Source organism: Primulina eburnea, chromosome 2 (genome assembly GCF_022965805.1).
Source record: "Primulina eburnea isolate SZY01 chromosome 2, ASM2296580v1, whole genome shotgun sequence".
In the NCBI taxonomy this organism is placed as follows: domain Eukaryota; kingdom Viridiplantae; phylum Streptophyta; class Magnoliopsida; order Lamiales; family Gesneriaceae; genus Primulina; species Primulina eburnea.
This window is the reverse complement of record NC_133102.1, coordinates 15453009-15471200: the sequence shown is the minus strand read 5'-3', so window position 1 is coordinate 15471200 and position 18192 is coordinate 15453009. Positions and strand designations below refer to the sequence as shown.

Genomic DNA, 18192 nt, shown 5'->3' with positions numbered 1-18192 from the left:
AGAGCATGCATTAAGATTTTGGGATTTAGAACTGTTCTTTTTGGGATTAATCTTTGGTAACTTTTGTAGCTAAGAGATGTCTGGTTATGACGATGATGCTAGTAGTCATGGCAGCGTTGGACGCTGGGGAGACCGCGACGATCGGGAGCGTCGCCGAGAGCATCGAGAACGCCGTCATCACCGTCGTGATGAGCCCCGGAGTTTTAGCATGCATCGGTTCTTGCAGATGGGGCCGAAACCTCTTTCGGGCGGTGAGACTCCGGATGTTGCGGAGAACTGGCTTGAGAGGATGGAGAGCTGTTTCAAGACTTTTCAGTGCTCGGCGGAGCAGCAGATGGATACCCTTGATTTCTTGCTGGAGGGTGGTGCGCGTAAGTGGTGGAGGTCTACCTCTGCACCGATAGTCCAGCGACAGGGTCGAGTTCTTTGGGCCGATTTCCGAGCCGCTTTCATGCTGCTTTACTTTTCACCAGCTCTTCTGCAGACCAAAGCGATTGAGTTGATCAATCTGAAGCAAGGAAGCTTGTCTGTTGATGAGTATCAGCAGAAGTTCTTTGAGTTGCTTCCGTATGTACCGCATGTCAGTGACAATGCTAGTGCCAAGTATAACCATTTTCTCCAGGGCCTCAATCAGGAGATTTATGATCGAGTTCTTGTCTGCGATGATCCGACATCGTATGAGGGCCTTGTGAACCGTTGTCGCCAAGCTGAGGGCAGTTTGCTGAGGGGTCGAGCCATGCAGTCTGCTCGTCCTACTAGTTCTTTGGGTCCCCGAGCCCAAACATTTAAGAAGGCTGGATCTACTTCTTCTTCCTCTGGATCTGGGGGAGTTCATCATTTTGGGAGGAAGAAAGGCCCGTGTCAGCATTGCGGGAAGGATCATCCGACGGAGCGTTGTCGCAAGGTTGCGGGTGCTTGTTACAGGTGCGGTGAGATGGGCCACATGAAGAGAGATTGTCCACAGACGGGCGGAGGATCAGGATCGGGTTCTCAGGCTTCCGTTCATCAGAGGCCAATGCAGGGACAGTCTACTCAGGGTTCGAACCTCCGACCGCGTACTCAAGGGCAAGTCTTTGCTCTTAACCAGGATCAGGCCGCTGAGGAGAACGAGAGAGTTATCGCAGGTGTGTTTTTATTATGTGGATTACCTGCTTACGTTCTCATTGATACTGGTGCATCGCATTCATTCATATCTGCGAGATTTGCTAAGCGTCATGCGTTGCCTTTCACTTCTTTAGACGTTGTGGTATCTGTTTCCACGCCGATGGGTCAATCGGTGTTAGCTAGACGTCTAGTTATGGGATGTCCTCTAGAGTTTGAGGGAAATATTTTAACTGCTAATTTGATGATTCTTGCGATGGAGGATTTTGATTGCATTCTGGGAATAGATGTGCTGACTGTGTTTAGAGCTACTGTGGACTGTTATCAGAAGTTTGTGCAGTTTCGTCCAATTGAGGGCGACAGTTGGTTTTTCTATGGAGAGGGAGCGCGACCCCCGATGCCTGTGGTTTCTGCTCTGAAAGCCTGTCGTGCTTTAGAGTCGGGCGGGGAAGGCTACCTTATCTATACTATTGATTTGTCCGCAGATAGTGTCGGTATCAGTGACATTCCAGTGGTTCGCGAGTTTCCGGATGTTTTTCCCGACGAGATTCCTGGTTTTCCTCCCGTTCGGGAAGTGGATTTCGGCATCGATTTAGTGCCAGGCACGGCACCAATCTCTAGAGCTCCTTATCGTTTAGCTCCATCGGAGATGCAAGAATTGAAACAGCAGTTGCAAGATCTTCTTGACAAGGGGTATATTCGACCCAGTGTGTCCCCGTGGGGAGCACCAGTTCTTTTTGTCAAAAAGAAGGATGGTTCTATGCGGCTCTGCATAGATTATCGACAGTTGAATCGTGCTACGATCAAGAATAAGTATCCGTTGCCACGGATTGATGATTTATTTGATCAACTGCAAGGCACCTCTGTGTATTCCAAGATTGATTTAAGGTCTGGTTATCATCAGCTTCGAGTTCATCAGAGAGATATATCGAAGACTGCATTCAGGACCCGGTATGGGCATTATGAGTTTTTGGTTATGCCTTTTGGGGTGACGAATGCACCAGCAGTTTTTATGGATCTGATGAATCGAGTATTTCGGGATTTCTTGGATAAGTTTGTTGTGGTGTTTATAGATGATATCTTAATCTATTCGCATGATCAGCAAGAACACCTACAACACTTGAGGATTATTTTACAAACACTTCGCGAGAATCAGCTTTATGCGAAGTTGAGTAAATGCGAGTTTTGGATTGACAGGGTTGTATTCCTTGGTCATGTCATTTCTAGCCAGGGAGTTTCAGTTGACCCGAGCAAGGTGGAGGCGGTATTGAACTGGTCACGTCCGACGACAGTAGCCGAGATCCGCAGTTTTCTGGGATTGGCTGGGTATTATCGTCGTTTCATTGTCAACTTCTCTCAGATTGCTAAGCCACTCACTCAGCTCACTCGGAAAGATGTTTCATTTGAGTGGACATCAGAGTGCGAAGAGAGTTTTCTGGAACTTCGCAGACGTTTGACATCTGCGCCTGTTTTGGCTTTACCGTCTGGATCTGGTGGTTTCAGTGTTTACACCGATGCTTCTTTGCAGGGACTAGGGTGTGTTCTGATGCAGAATGAGCATGTGATTGCTTATGCGTCGAGGCAGTTGAAGCCTCATGAGGAAAATTATCCTGTTCATGATCTGGAATTAGCAGCGATCGTTTTTGCTTTGAAAATCTGGCGCCATTATCTGTATGGTGAGCGATTTGAGATTTTCACTGATCATAAGAGTTTGAAGTATCTGTTCACTCAGGCTGAGTTGAACATGCGTCAGCGTCGTTGGATGGATCTACTCAAGGATTATGATTGTGAAATCAAGTATCATCCAGGATCTGCGAATCTCACGGCCGATGCTCTTAGTCGCAAGGTGAGATTGTCTGCTCTTCAGACTGGTGCTGTATCTGGGATTATTCAGGATTTCTGCTCGATGGGATTCAATTGTAAGCATCGGAAGGGAGCAGAGAGTATCCGTGTAGCTACTATTTTGTCTGAACCAGTTTTGTATTCTCGGATTAGAGATGCTCAGATGTCTGATTCTAAGGTTCAGAAATTAGCTCGGTTGGCTGATGGAGATAATACTTCTGGATTCCACTATCAGTCCGAGGGTCTTTTGTGCTTATCTGGTCGTGTTGTTGTACCGGAAGATGACACTTTGAGGGAGGAGATTTTGTCCCAGGCTCATCGTAGCAAGTTGAGTGTTCATCCGGGGAGCAACAAGATGTATAAGGATTTGAGGACTCGATTTTGGTGGAAAGGTATGAAGCGTGATGTTTATCAGTATGTCTCCAAGTGCCTAGTCTGTCAGCAAGTAAAGGCTGAGTATCGACGACCTGGAGGTTTGTTGCAGAATCTTCCTATTCCGGAGTGGAAGTGGGAGCATATCACGATGGACTTCGTGACACACTTGCCTATGTCTGTGAGAAATAGAGATGCTATCTGGGTGGTAGTGGATCGGCTTACTAAGTCTGCCCATTTTCTTCCGTATAACAGAGATTTCACTTTCGATCGGATGGCACGGTTGTACATTCAGGAGATTGTACGGTTTCATGGTGTGCCCGTGAGTATCGTTAGTGACAGAGATCCTCGATTTACCTCTAGATTTTGGGGCAGCTTTCAGCAAGCTTTGGGTACTACCTTGAGTTTGAGTACTGCATATCACCCAGAGACTGACGGTCAGTCAGAGAGGACTATTCGTACTCTTGAGGATATGTTGAGATCTTGTGTGATGGATTTCGGGCCAGCTTGGCATGATCATCTGCCACTGATAGAGTTTGCATACAACAACAGTTTTCATAGGAGTATTGGTATGTCTCCGTTTGAAGCATTGTATGGTCGACGTTGTCGTACTCCTTTGTTCTGGGAGGAAGTCGGAGAACGACAGGTCGAGGGTCCAGAATTGATTCAGCAGGCCATGGACAAAGTTCTTGTGATCAAACAGCGGATTAAGACTGCTCAGGATCGACAAGCAAGTTATGCGAACACCAAGCGCAGACCTCTTCATTTTGATGCAGGCGAGAAAGTGTTTCTCAAGGTATCACCTTTTCGGAGGATTCTGAGATTTGGACTCAAGGGTAAGCTATCTCCGAGATTCATTGGTCCTTTTGAGATCTTAGAATGTGTGGGAGATTTGGCCTACAGATTAGCTTTGCCACCGTATCTGTCTAGTGTTCACAATGTGTTTCATGTGTCCTTGTTGAGACGATACATAGCGGATGAGTCTCATGTTTTGCATCCGACAGAAGTTCAGTTGAATCCGGATTTGTCTTTTGTGGAAAGACCGGTTTCGATCTTAGACCGGAAGGATAAGGTACTGCGGAATAAGACTATTCCTCTTGTCTTAGTGCAGTGGCAGCGCCGAGGTACTGAAGAAGCTACTTGGGAACTAGAGAGTCGCATGCGGTCAGAGCATCCAGAGTTGTTCTAGTTGTAGTACTTCAGTTATGATTGTAATCTCAGTTGTATTTTCAGTTGTATTTCATTCTTAAGTTGAATGTATTGTTGTTCAGATTGTCATTTTTCAGACTCGATTTCGCGGACGAAATCCTTTTTAGAGGGGGAGAATGTAGTATCCCGATGCCTAATTTGAGTTAAATATTGGATTAATTTTGTGTCGGTGAGATCGGAAAGACCGAACTGGGTTCGGAACGTCCGAAGTGGGTTCGGATGGACCGATCAGGGTTCGGATCGTCCGAAGACAGGTGTCTGGACACGTGGAAGACATGCAGAGTCCGGATCGTCCGATCAGGGTTCGGATCGTCCGAAGACAGGTGTCTGGACACGTGGAAGACATGCAGAGTTCGGATCGTCCGATCAGGGTTCGGATCGTCCGAAGACAGGTGTCTGGACACGTGGAAGACATGCAGAGTTCGGATCGTCCGATCAGGGTTCGGATCGTCCGAAGACAGGTGTCTGGACACGTGGAAGACATGCAGAGTTCGGATCGTCCGGTAGGGTTCGGAAGGTCCGAAGTAGCCAGGGTTCGGAAGGTCCGAAGTGGTTCGGATCGTCCGAAGTGGATCGGATCGTCCGATCATTGTCTATAAATAGAGGCGCGAGGCTTCACTATTCCCTCGCCAATTCCGAGTGTTCCAGAGCGTTTTAGTCGTTTCTGATAGATTTCTAGTCTTTTCCCGAGGTTTAGGCACTAGCGAGGAACTACTGGTTCTGTAGCGGAGCTGTGCTCTAGTTGGGAGCTAGCGGCATCAGTGGGGCTGACTGTGGACACAGACTTGAGTCTAGGGCTGATTGCTAGGATCTACTGATTTGAGGTACGAAAGTACTATCCGAGATAGCAGGATTGAGTATGCTTTACTATGTGTTGCATGTTTATATGTTGCATTATTATCTGTCATATGATGCATGGTTTATTATGCGGCATTTGCATAATCATGTTGAGCCTGATTATCTTTGAGATAGCCTGTTGAGAGGGTGCTCAGCCCTCGTTTGTTGTGGATGGTTGGACCCCGTTGGCCGACGGTGGTCAGGTCACCGGTATATCCACAGGTTTATTTTGGTATGGGAGCCACCTCCTGGTGCGACGGCGCAGAGTGCTACATACCTTGACGTCATTTGTCTGAGCAGTATTTCGTTATACCCAGATCCTGGTATCCAGTACATTTTTGCATACATGCATGTCATAGTCTTGTATACTCATGCTTTCGGTGCTGAGCGTTTTATGCTCACGTCCTCGGTTTATCTCTGTTTTGGGCACCCTATTTGATGGGGCAGGTCTCAGGTTGGACGGTCCAGGAGGGAGTGGACAGAGAGCTAGCAGAGGTTGACCTGTAGTGGTTGGTATTTATTATTGGATTTTAGTTCGATCTGGTTGTTTAAGTATTTTTGTACTTACAGATTCGATTGGGTTGTATTATTGTTTTTCCGCTGTATTACCTGATTCAGTTTAAATGTTAATTTTGCATGCTTAAGTTATGATTAGTAGGTGACTCTGGAACGGGTCACTACACCAGCCTTCTTGAATGCTTGGACGCGGGGACCCAAAGAACTAGTAGGACGAGCAGACTGCATGGCTCGACCTCTCAGCAAACTTACCTCAGCCTGGCGACAACGATTCACAAGGCCCTCATACGATGTCGGATCATCACAGACAACAACCCGATCATAAATCTCCTGATTGAGGCCCTGAAGAAAATGGTTATACTTGGCACTAGCATTGTCACTGACATGCGGAACATACGGAAGCAACTCAAAGAACTTCTGCTGATACTCATCAACAGACAAACTTCCCTGCCTCAGATTGATCAACTCAATCGCCTTGGTCTGCAGAAGAGCTGGCGGAAAGTAAAGCAGCATGAAAGCGGCTCGGAAATCGGCCCAAAGAACTCGACCCTGTCGCTGAACTATCGGTGCAGAGGTAGACCTCCACCACTTGCGCGCACCACCCTCCAGCAAGAAATCAAGGGTATCAATCTGCTGCTCCGCCGAGCACTGAAAAGTCTTGAAGCAGCTCTCCATCCTCTCAAGCCAGTTCTCCGCAACATCCGGGGTCTCACCGCCTGAAAGAGGTTTCGGCCCCATCTGCAAGAACCGATGCATACTAAAACTCCGAGGCTCATCACGATGGTGTTGACGACGTTCTCGATGCTCTCGACGACGCTCCCGATCGTCGCGGTCTCCCCAGCGTCCAACGCTGCCATGACTACTAGCATCGTCGTCAAAACCAGAAATCTCTTAAATCTACAAAAGTTACCAGAGATTAAACTCAAAAGAACAGTTCTAAATCCCAAAATCTTAATGCATGCTCTGATACCATAAATGTAGTGACCCGTTCCAGAATCACCTACTAATCAGAACTTAAGCATGCAAAATTAACATTTAAGACTGAATCAGGTAAACAGCGGAAAAACAGTAATACAACCCAATCGAATCTGTAAGTACAAAATACTTAAACAACTAGATCGAACTAAAAACCAAGAACAAATACCAACATCTACAGGTCAACCTCTGCCAGCTCCCTGTCCACTCCCTCCTGGACCGTCCAACCTGAGACCTGCCCCATCGAATAGGGTGTCCAAAACAGAGATAAACCGAGGACGTGAGCATAAAACGCTCAGCACCGAAAGTATGAGTATACAAGACTATGATATGCATGTATGCAAAATGTACTGGATACCAGGATCTGGGTATATCGAAATACTGCTCAGGTAAATGACGTCAAGGTATGTAGCACTCTGCGCCGTCGCACCAGGAGGTGGCTCCCATACCAAAATAAACCTGTGGATATACCGGTGACCTGACCACCGTCGGCCAACGGGGTCCAACCATCCACAACAAACGAGGGCTGAGCACCCTCTCAACAGGCTATCTCAAAAATAGTCAGGCTAAACATGATTATGCAAATGCCGCATAATAAACCATGCATCATATGACAGATAACAATGCAACATATAAACATGCAACACATAGTAAAGCATACTCAATCCTGCTATCTCGGATAGTACTTTCGTACCTCAAACCAGTAGATCCTAGCAATCAGTCCTAGAATCAAGTCTGCGTCCGTAGTCAGCCCACTGATGCCGCTAGCTCCCAACTAGAGCACAGCTCCGCTACAAAACCAGTAGCTCCCCGCTAGTGCCTAAACCTCGGGAAAAGACTAGAAACCCATCAGAAACGACTAAAACGCTCTGGAACACTCGGAATTGGCGAGTAACAAATGAAGCCTCGCGCCTCTATTTATAGACAACGATCGGACGATCCGATCCACTTCGGACGATCCGATCCACTGTACACTTCGGACCCTCCGAACCCTTATCGGACGATCCGAACCCTGCATGTCTTCCACGTGTCCAGACACCTGTCTTCGGACGATCCGAACCCTGATCGGACGATCCGAACTTTGCATGTCTTCCACGTGTCCAGCCACCTGTCTTCGGACGATTCGAACCCTCTTCGGACGATCCGAACCCGTTTCGGACGATCCGAACTCTGTTCGGTCCTTCCGATCCCACCGAAATATAATTAATCCGATAATTAACTCAAATTAGGCATCGGGATACTACAGCTAAACCCATGAAACTGCGAATTTCAGGCACTGATGTCGGTCTTGGCCAAGAAATCACGGCTTCCACTTTACTGGGATCAACTGATATACCATCTCCAGATATAATATGACCCAGAAATACTACTTGTCTTAGACAAAACTCACATTTCGACAGTTTAGCATATAATTTCTCAGCTCTTAAAATTCGCAACACAGTTCTTAAATGCTCAGCATGCTCACTCATATTCTTTGAATAAATCAATATATCATCGATGAAAATAATCACAAAATCATCGAGATATTTCTGGAATACACGGTTCATCAATCCCATGAATACAGCTGGAGCATTCGTCAGACCAAACGGCATAACAATAAATTCATAGTGTCCATACCTGGTTCTAAATGCCGTCTTTGAGATATCAGAATCTCTGACTCTCAGCTGATGATATCCCGATCTTAAATCAATCTTGGAATATACTGAAGAACCCTGCAACTTATCGAATAAATCGTCAATACGAGGCAAAGGATATTTATTCTTTACCGTTGCCTTGTTCAGTTGCCGATAGTCGATGCAGAGTCTCATCGAACCATCTTTCTTTCTTACAAACAGTACTGGAGCACCCCAAGGAGAAACACTCGGTCTGATGTACCCCTTGGCCAGTAAATCTTCCAGTTGATCCTTCAATTCTTTCAATTCAACTGGTGCCATTCTGTACGGAGCTCTAGAGATCGGCACTGTACCTGGCATCAGTTCAATGCTGAAGTCTATCTCTCTGACTGGAGGTAATCCCGGGATCTCATCTGGGAAGACGTCAGCAAATTCACGTACCACTGGCAGATCTGCCAATGCTGGACTCGACTTCAGTAAATCTACTGAATATACAAGGAATCCTTCTGCTCCTTTCTGTAACAATCGAGTCATAGATAATACGGATACTAAAGGAATTCTCGATCTAGAACCCTTACCGTAAAATTTCCACTCTTCAGCCATATCTGGTCTGAATCTCACTATCTTGTGGAAACAATCCACTGTCGCTCTGTACTTGGTTAGCAGGTCAATACCGACAATACAATCAAAATCTGACAACCCAAGTACGATGCAATCCAATTCAATCTCTTGCCCGTCATACTGTAGTATACAATTGTTAACCGAATTTACGGATATCAAACCCATCCCTAACGGAGAAGAAACAGACACTACAGTAGCTAAAGACTCTACAGGCAATGCATGACTCAATGCAAATCGTTCAGAAATAAATGTGTTTGAAGCACCGGTATCGATCAGTACATAAGCAGAGTAACCACATAAAGAACAGTTACCTGCTACAACGTCATCTGGTGCTTCCTGGGCCTGCTCCTCTGTCAATGCGAAGACTCTGGCCTGCTGTCTCGGAGACTGACCAACTGTCTGGCTTCCTCCTGGCCTCTGCTGTGACTGAGCTGGCGCTGGCTGGAATGTATGAACAGCAGCTGATCGTCTCCCAGTCTGTGCTACTGATCCCGATGACTCGGCCCCTTGAGTTCTCTGCGAACCTCTCTGTGGACACACTTTAGCAAAGTGTCCCGGCTGTTTACAGAAATTTCAACTACCAGTCACTCCCTGTCATTGCTCGGTTGCATGTCTTCCTCCGCAAGTCCTGCAGTAAACTCCAGTGTAGCTCTGGCTCTGTCTAGAACCACCGGAGATGGAAGAACTACTCCCCGATTTCTTGAATTGCTTTCCCCTGGCTTTCAAAAATTCTTTCTTCCCTCCACTGCTGCTGCCACTCTCAAATCTGGGAGGTGGTTGCTGTAGTCTCGGTGCTGGAGGCACAAATGAAGCCCCTTTCTGTCTCATCAGACCGGCTTCTGCTCCCTTGGCTCTATTCAGGGCATCAGTAAAATTATCCGGTCGCCCTGTGTTCACCAATGTGAAAATGTCGGGGTTCAGGCCATTGATGAACTGGTCAGCAGTAGCTTCTTCGCTGTCAGCCACATGTGGAGCAAATTTCAGCAAGGAGGAGAACTTTGACACGTACTCCTCTATGTTCATCGGTCCTTGCTTTAGATTGGAAAACTCCGCTCCCTTGTCCTTCTGGTATGACACTGGAAAGAATCGTTGATAAAATTCAGTTCTAAATATATTCCAGGTAATATTTGTACCTCTATGCTCCATGGCTCTCTTTCTCGTGATCCACCAGTCCTTGGCCACGTCGTGCAGCTGGTGTCCAATTAATTTCACCCTCTTCTCATCTGTATACTCCAAGGATTCGAACAGCATCTCAATATCATCAAGCCAACTCTCACACTCTACAGCGTTCTCTATGCCTTTCAAGGTTGGAGGATGAAATGACTGAAATCGTTTCAGTAACGTTTCCATTGGAGTCGGAGTGACATCCATTGGAGGATTAGATGTACTTCCCTGTTCTGGTACTCGTCTCGGAGGCATATCTAATAATCAAATAGATTAGTAACAAGTACAACAATTCTGTTTCAATCCTCCTTTGATCATCTTACTGCTGATCTAGAATCAGTACTGATCTAATCTCAATAAAACATATTACTATATCACATCAGATAAACAAGTAACATGTAATAAAGCAGTAAGACATGCTAGCATTCAAAAGCAGGAAAGAAAACCTCAATCTACCCCGCTCACTAGCCTCTTCTATCTCAATCTAAAGGATCTATCGCTCTGATACCACATGTTGTGGGGACCCGGACGCTAATCATGTTCTTAATCATTATTGGGACTAAATCAATTATAATAATTAGGGTCTAAATTTTCTTTTTTAAAATGCGGAAGGTAATGGAATCAAACTCCTATACATATCAGTATAAAAGTATAAGGCTCAAACATAATAATAATTTACAACTCAGGTTTAACACCTAACTATCAAGTGTTTAAACCCTATCTCTAGTCCAAGTCCGGAATCACCACTCTAATCTCAATCTGTCTTCATCTCTGTGACCCTGTACCTGTCCCACCTGTTGCCATGCACACATACAGACAAGACAACAGCCGGATAACTCCGGTGAGATATAAATATCCCAGTATAAACAATGTATTACATGCAATCATATAAAACCTATATAAAAGCATAAACAAACATCAAAACATGTATCCAATCTGACTACATGAATCAATGACTCGTGATCTAATCTTATCTTATCTCAAATCTAGGGATCCCAATCTAATTTAGACTTTGGTATGCTGTATCGAGTGTGTCTGAGATAGACGTCGATCTACATCTGAAGCTCGTCGATACACCGTAAGTCTAGAGTCTTATCGGTTCTGAGAAAGACTCGGTGGTTCTGCCCTAGCTAGGCTGTCTGCCCTAGACTCGGACTCTGACTCTGTTCTAAGTCAATACAATAACATATCAATCTGATAATCTGCAAATATCAATGCAATAAAATAAAGTATGTGATTTAGGGAAACTCAAGTCAACCTAACTCGAGTTGTGCAATCCCGAATTAACATTTATTTATACCTTTCTTGTTGTCGATCTGATACAATCAAAGTCTAGATTCAAAGTCCTGTCACTGTTCAATCTGGCAATGACAATACCAATATTCTGTATCAATATTCTAATCAAATCACAACATCTCTGTTTTATCAAATTCTGACAGTACAACAGTACAATCTGGCGATACTGATAATGCCATATTAGTCTATATCAATTCCAAACATTTACAATCAACCACTCTACCAATCTGATATCAATTCTAGTCAATTTCATTCTGAAATTCATAACAATTCCATATTCAGTCCGTTTCTTAATCTGACTTCGATTCTACACTGTCTAACATGTCAAGAATAACATATATGACGTGTATTCATCATAATTTCAAAACATGTCAAAACGTAATAAAACTTACGTCCAGTTGTAGCCTGGTCTCGATCTTGGCAGCTCGCGCATATGCACGACATTACTGGCGCATATGCGCGAGGCCTACTGGTACGCAACTGCATAGGCTCGCGCATATGCGCGACATCTTTCGCGCAGATGCGCGAGGTCTTCGGCCTTTTTGGCGCATGTGCGCTCATCCGTTCGCGCATGTGCGCCGATGCTACTGTCCTCGCACATCAATTTTCACACGCGATCTAATTTTGTGTCTCGGTTAGCCCTTTCATAATCGTCTCGATTAAAAATCTATAATCGTCATTTAACACGATATAAAATCTTGGGCATTACAAAACCTTTGTACCAAAATTTACTGATCGACTTCTATTCTCAGTAGGACGCTTAAAGGTTAAACCTTATTTCATCCTCGGAGTAGTATTAGCCTAGAATCTTTGAACCGAATATTTATCTTACGACACCAAACTTACGTAACTTATTATTTACAAGTGCATCCCTGATGTGAAATGGTTGTAAATCTTAAACCTCGAATAACGTTAATCCATAAGAGCTCAATTATATAACTGTTGCGACTTTGATTGTTGCACTCCCAAGAGCAGGTTGTCCACAAGTAATATAATTCGGTGAGTCCGAATATCGTATCCACAGGGAAGCTAAGGTAATTACAAGTCCACTACAATGTCTTTTTGTTTTTGTTTCTTTTTAATTTTAATTGTTTGAAAATTTAATGGGTAAATTTTAATTGTTCAAATTTTAATTTAAGTAGTTGAGATTAAAGGATCCACTCTTGGTATTTTAATAAAGTTAACATTAACGAACAATATTGAAATCCACTTAATAAAATGGTTACAATATATTAAATAATCATATTTATATTATGTTATAAATTATTATCTCATAAATATATAATATATACAAAAACTTATAAATGTGGTCAAGTATTTATTGTGCTATATATATATATTTGTAAACACTAAATCAAGGTTACCACTTTAAATGGTTGGTAAAACCAAACTAACATTTAAATGGTACCAAGAAAATATTATTATGATATATTTATATATAGTAAATCAATGAATCCAAGTTAAATGGTTGGTAAAACCAAACTAACATTTAAATGGTTCCAAGAATTTAATATTATAATATATTTATATATAATAAATCAAGGCATCCACTTTAAATGGTTGGTAATACCAAACTAACATTTAAATGGTTCCAAGAATTTAGTGTAATATATAGCAACAATAAATCAAAACTCCCACTTATAAGTAGGGTATAAAAATGCTTAAAGAAATAAATATAACATAAACAATAAATAATGATTAAATAATATAAAACATAGATTCTTACTTTTTAATAATAACCTTATTATCATGTCAAGAGTTTCACCTTATCATCTCAACTTTAGGAAGTTAGCTATTCATTATTCAAAGTGTAAAACTTTGAATATGAAATTAACATGCTAATTATATTTAAATGAAGAAATAAAAGAAAAATATAGAGAGAAATATTATGAACTCAAAGGTTTGTTCATAGAATTAGGGATATCTCAATACATTACAATGCACCCCTATTTATAGCCAAATTTGGGGAGACAACCACAAATAAAATATTATTTTTTACACATAAGTCTTCATTGGTGTTCCAAGAAATTAATATTTTAATACACATCACTTTTGAAAATCTTCTTCTCCGAATTTACTTCTTCACATAAAAAGAAACATGTGGATAATTGAGTTGTCTAGTTGTGGTAATTTTTTCAAACCATTTGACCAAGTAATTTGAGAGATATGGTCAAAATACTAGAGCATGGTAAAACTGCCACTCCTTTGGTAACTTTATTTGTTGCATAATTTGATCCCACTTGTGAAAAGATTTTTATCTCATACTTTCATCAATATTGTACATATTAACATCAACTTTTTACAGGTCTAAGAATCATCTTAATCCCATTTGCAACGCCAAGTTTATTCGTGTTTTATCGAACCTGTAAAAATAGTAAAAACTTATAATTACACAACAACTTATATTTTATACAATTTATTATAAAACATATAATATTCAAACATTTAATAAAACAAAAACTATATATTTATATAATAAAACATTTAATTAATATACAATATTTTATCTTTATCACACTCCCCAACCAGCTTATTGCTAGTCCCTAGCAATTTAAGCGTTAATAGCAATACAAAACATATTGATTAATTTAAATAGAAATGTAATCAAAACTATCTAAGTGTTAAAATTAAATTTGAAAACTGTCAAAGTTATATCAAGATCATCATAATTATAATTTGTGAAATAATTTGAGATGATCAATTCAAAGCTTATTTCAGGTAGTTAAATGTATACGGCCTTTAGAAATTCCTAGTAAGAGTCTCAACTCCAAATCCTCACAGGTTAATAAATGTTTCAAATTTATGGCAACGATTTCTCTCATGGAGTTGGAATACAGATAAATGCTCAAGGAAATGGTTTACAGAATGCAGATAGACAAACGAGCCAAACTAATCAAAAGATAGAAAATCCATTGATTCAAAATTTAGTTGTTCTTATTATATATTTTTTTTTCCTGATAATTTTTATTATTTTTTTTTCATAACATCATGGAATCAGACTAAGTTTATGCTTCTTGACCACATATTTATTTAATTTGTACAATAATTTTCTCTCTCTCTTTTTTTATGAGAGATATATGGGTCGTAGCATATAACTTAAAAATTACATAGATCTTCAATATTTTTCTTTTTTCTTTCTCCTCTTTTTTTTTTCAGGAAATATTTTTTTTTTCAAAATAAGAACTCAAGATCTAAACAATAGATAGTCTCTCTCATGATCAATAAAGGCTCGAAAGCTGTTTTCTCAGTCCTCTCCACTCACTCACAAAATATGTGTGAGTTTAAAATTTTAGGTACTCTTATAAGGTATATCTTGGGCCATATACTTTAATACCTAATTTTATCACAATGGTTAATCACTCAAAAAGATTTCATAAATCATATTTTTATATTGATCAGAATATTAAAAATGACCTTTTTTCAAATAAAAATTTAAACATTCTTAAATAGATTAATACATGTTCTAATTTAAATCTTTCAAATATGTAAAGTATGACATTTTTTGCAAAAATTACTAAGGTACAAACAATAAACATATTTTTATTTTAAAATAATATTTAATTTTTTTTTAAATTTGTTTTTTTTTTAAATTTGTTCTCCCCCAATCCGAATATGACATTGTCCCTAATGTCAAAATAGCTATTAATAAAGAGTACATAATGAAAGAGATATCACCTGGAATTTTATTGAAGAAAACAAACTGAAACAAACGCAAACCAATCCACGACGTTTGAATCAATGATCCAACTTCCTTTTCTTACTGCTTGATTGCGACCAATTGATATTTTCTATCATCGGATCAGGCTTATGAACAAAAACTTCCAAATCATCAATTAATTGGTCGGCAGTCGAAGCACAGATGAGCATCCGTCGTGAATTTTCTGAAATGAAATTCTGTTCCACAGCTATATCAAGAAATGTCAACAAACTGTCATAATAATTATTGATATTCAACAAGCCCACAGGTTTATTATGGATATTAAGTTGTGCCCAAGAAACAGTGTGAAAAATTTCTTCTAATGTACCAAAACCACCTGGTAGTGCGATAAAAGCATCAGAATTTTCAATCATTTTGGTGATTCTTTCATACATAGAAGAAACTTTTAATTCTTCCCCAATCGTAACACCTGTAATATTTCCTTCAGCTAAAGCTATAGGAATAATACCCAAAACCTGACTACCTCCAAGATGAGCAGATGTTCAAACAGATCCCATTAACCCAATATTACCTCCCCCATATACCAAGTGAATTTTTCTCTCAGCCAATATCTTTCCAAGATTATTCGCTGCTTCTACAAACACTTCATTTTTTCCAGGACTCGACCCACAAAATACACAAATATTTTTCAATGTTTGTGCAGAGGATCCAGCCATGTTTTTACCTTTTTTTTTTCTGCGAAAATAGAGAGAAAGATGAGAGATTTTATAGGGGTAATATGTTATCATAACAAAACTATGAGTCACAGCTGTAAACAGAATAAATAGTAAAAACAATAATGACACACATGCATATAAACAGTAGTGTGATTGTGGCTCACAATTTTCCTCTGGTTTTACGACCAAAAACGGCTTCAACGCCTTCTATGAGTCGAGGATATGCTTCCCATCCAATTTTCTTATAAATTGGCAAACAGGGTCTTTTTTAGTCAGATTCCCAAGACTATGACACTCATCTTGAAATTGTTTCCATAAACTGAAAAGTTCAATATGCATATGTCCACTAGAATGCGTCTCAAGAGTCAATAAGATGTTATCTAAAGACTCCTTACTCAGCCCATTCTTAATGAAATCAATTTTATCTTCTCTGTTATTGGAAACACATCCCAAAGATCTGCATCGTTTGTCACAAGTCCATCTTGCACACTTATGACAAACCCCTAAACTTTTGGCCATTCGTTTTTTCGCATAAGTGCTATTTCCTAATCCAGGCAAATACCGAATGAGCAATGATTGTGGAACTTCTCCTCCTAATCGAACCTTAGCTTCAATTACAAAACGAATATCTTCTGGAATTCCTTTTTGCATTAGCAATCTCAATCTTTCACACCTTCCTGTATAAATTTTTCTTAGAACACTTTCAGAAACAGAGGGAAAATATTTACAAATTTTTGAGAGAATTTCATCCATTTTGAAAAGAAAAGAAATGATTTTTTTTTATTTTTGTATCAGCAATTTTGGGAAACTGATTTAACCGACTATGAGAGTCACGGAGTGTGGGGACCCGAACTTAATTCAATTCTTAATCACTTTCTGGGACTAATCAATCAATTATAATAAACAGGGTCTAATTTTTTTTTTAAATACAAAGCGGAAACGTAATGTAATTTACTCAAATTACATATTACACATAAACATACAAATCTTGTGTTATCTACAGGAATTCAACTAGGTTCAACTATATATCAGTGCTGAATCCTAAGTTGCTTCGAAGCCCGGATCTCCACGCTATCTATCTTCTCTCATCCTCTTCTTGACCCTGATCCAGCCCCATCTGTTGTCATGCACACATACAAAACAAGACAACAGCCGGATAACTCCGGTGAGAAATACATCCCAGTATAAACAATGTATACATGCAATCATATAAAAACATATATAAAAGCATAATAACAAATATTCATAACATGTATCAAATCAGAAACATAACTCAATATCAAACAATGAATCACACTCAGACTCAAACTCGACTCAACTCTATCCTAGGGATCCCGATGTCCGGATAATGATATATATACCGAATCTCAGTCGATAGGAATGAATCAATCCCTAAACGGCATCGATATAATTAATATATCCAGTGTCTGGGCGAAACAGACGTAGAATTGACGACTCAGTCAAGAATTAAGCGAATCAGCCAATAACTAGACGAATCAGCCAGTAATTAAGCGATCAGCCAAAGTTTAGACGAATCAGTCGATAATTAGACGAATCAGTCAATAAACCAGACGAATCAGCCGGTGACTAGGCGAATCAGCCAATGACTAAACGAATCAGTAGTAATACATGCAGTTGCTATAAATCAATAGACTACAACATCAATCTCATCAATTAAAAATATCAATGCAATATACTAAGTATGTGATTTAGGGAAACTCGAGTCAAACCTCACTCGAGTTGTGCAATCCCAACTCAACATTAATTTATACCTTTCTTTCTGGTACTCTGACTTTGTCGAAGTCTCGAACCCCAAGCCTGTCAATACTCAATCTGATAATCACGATATCGAGGGTATAATGTCAATACACCACTCAATCAATACTGGATATAATCAGAATTCAATCAAATTCTGTTTCGACGGCATAACATCATAATCTCAATATATCCAGGAATACCATATCAGTCAGATATCAATTCTAACGTATTATACTCGATAATCACTCAATCTTGATATCAATTCTTACTCAATTCAACTCTAAAAATCATAACACTTTCATATGGTATCTGTTCCTCAGTCCAGTTTCGATTATACGATGTCTAACATGCCAAGAACATCATATATGAATCATATCAGATTCTGACAATACCATAATTTTAGAATATATCAAAACGTAGCAAAACTTACGTCCAGTTGTAGCCTACGTCGATAGGAACACAATACCGCAGTCAGATTCAAAATCAGATGTACGGATTTCTCACAAAAGGCGTA

At 40.5% G+C, this 18192-nt stretch overlaps 2 protein-coding genes across 2 annotated transcripts in view; both read right to left on the bottom strand.

Moving 5' to 3' along the window:
* The window catches only part of LOC140824146 (uncharacterized), a 46203-nt gene that overhangs the window by 23188 nt on the left and 4823 nt on the right, over window positions 1–18192 (bottom strand). Inside the window, 1 exon segment of the mRNA XM_073185745.1 lies at window positions 6045–6051. Coding sequence (XP_073041846.1) covers window positions 6045–6051 — 7 coding nt within the window.
* LOC140822985 (uncharacterized) lies at window positions 16128–16673 on the bottom strand. The gene has a single exon (XM_073184033.1). The coding sequence runs from the start codon at window positions 16671–16673 to the stop codon at window positions 16128–16130; it is 546 nt and encodes a 181-aa protein (XP_073040134.1).

Excerpts from the sequence above, each read along its gene's own strand:
- LOC140822985 (XM_073184033.1), bottom strand. The coding sequence starts at position 16,673 with ATGGATGAAATTCTCTCAAAAATTTGTAAATATTTTCCCTCTGTTTCT.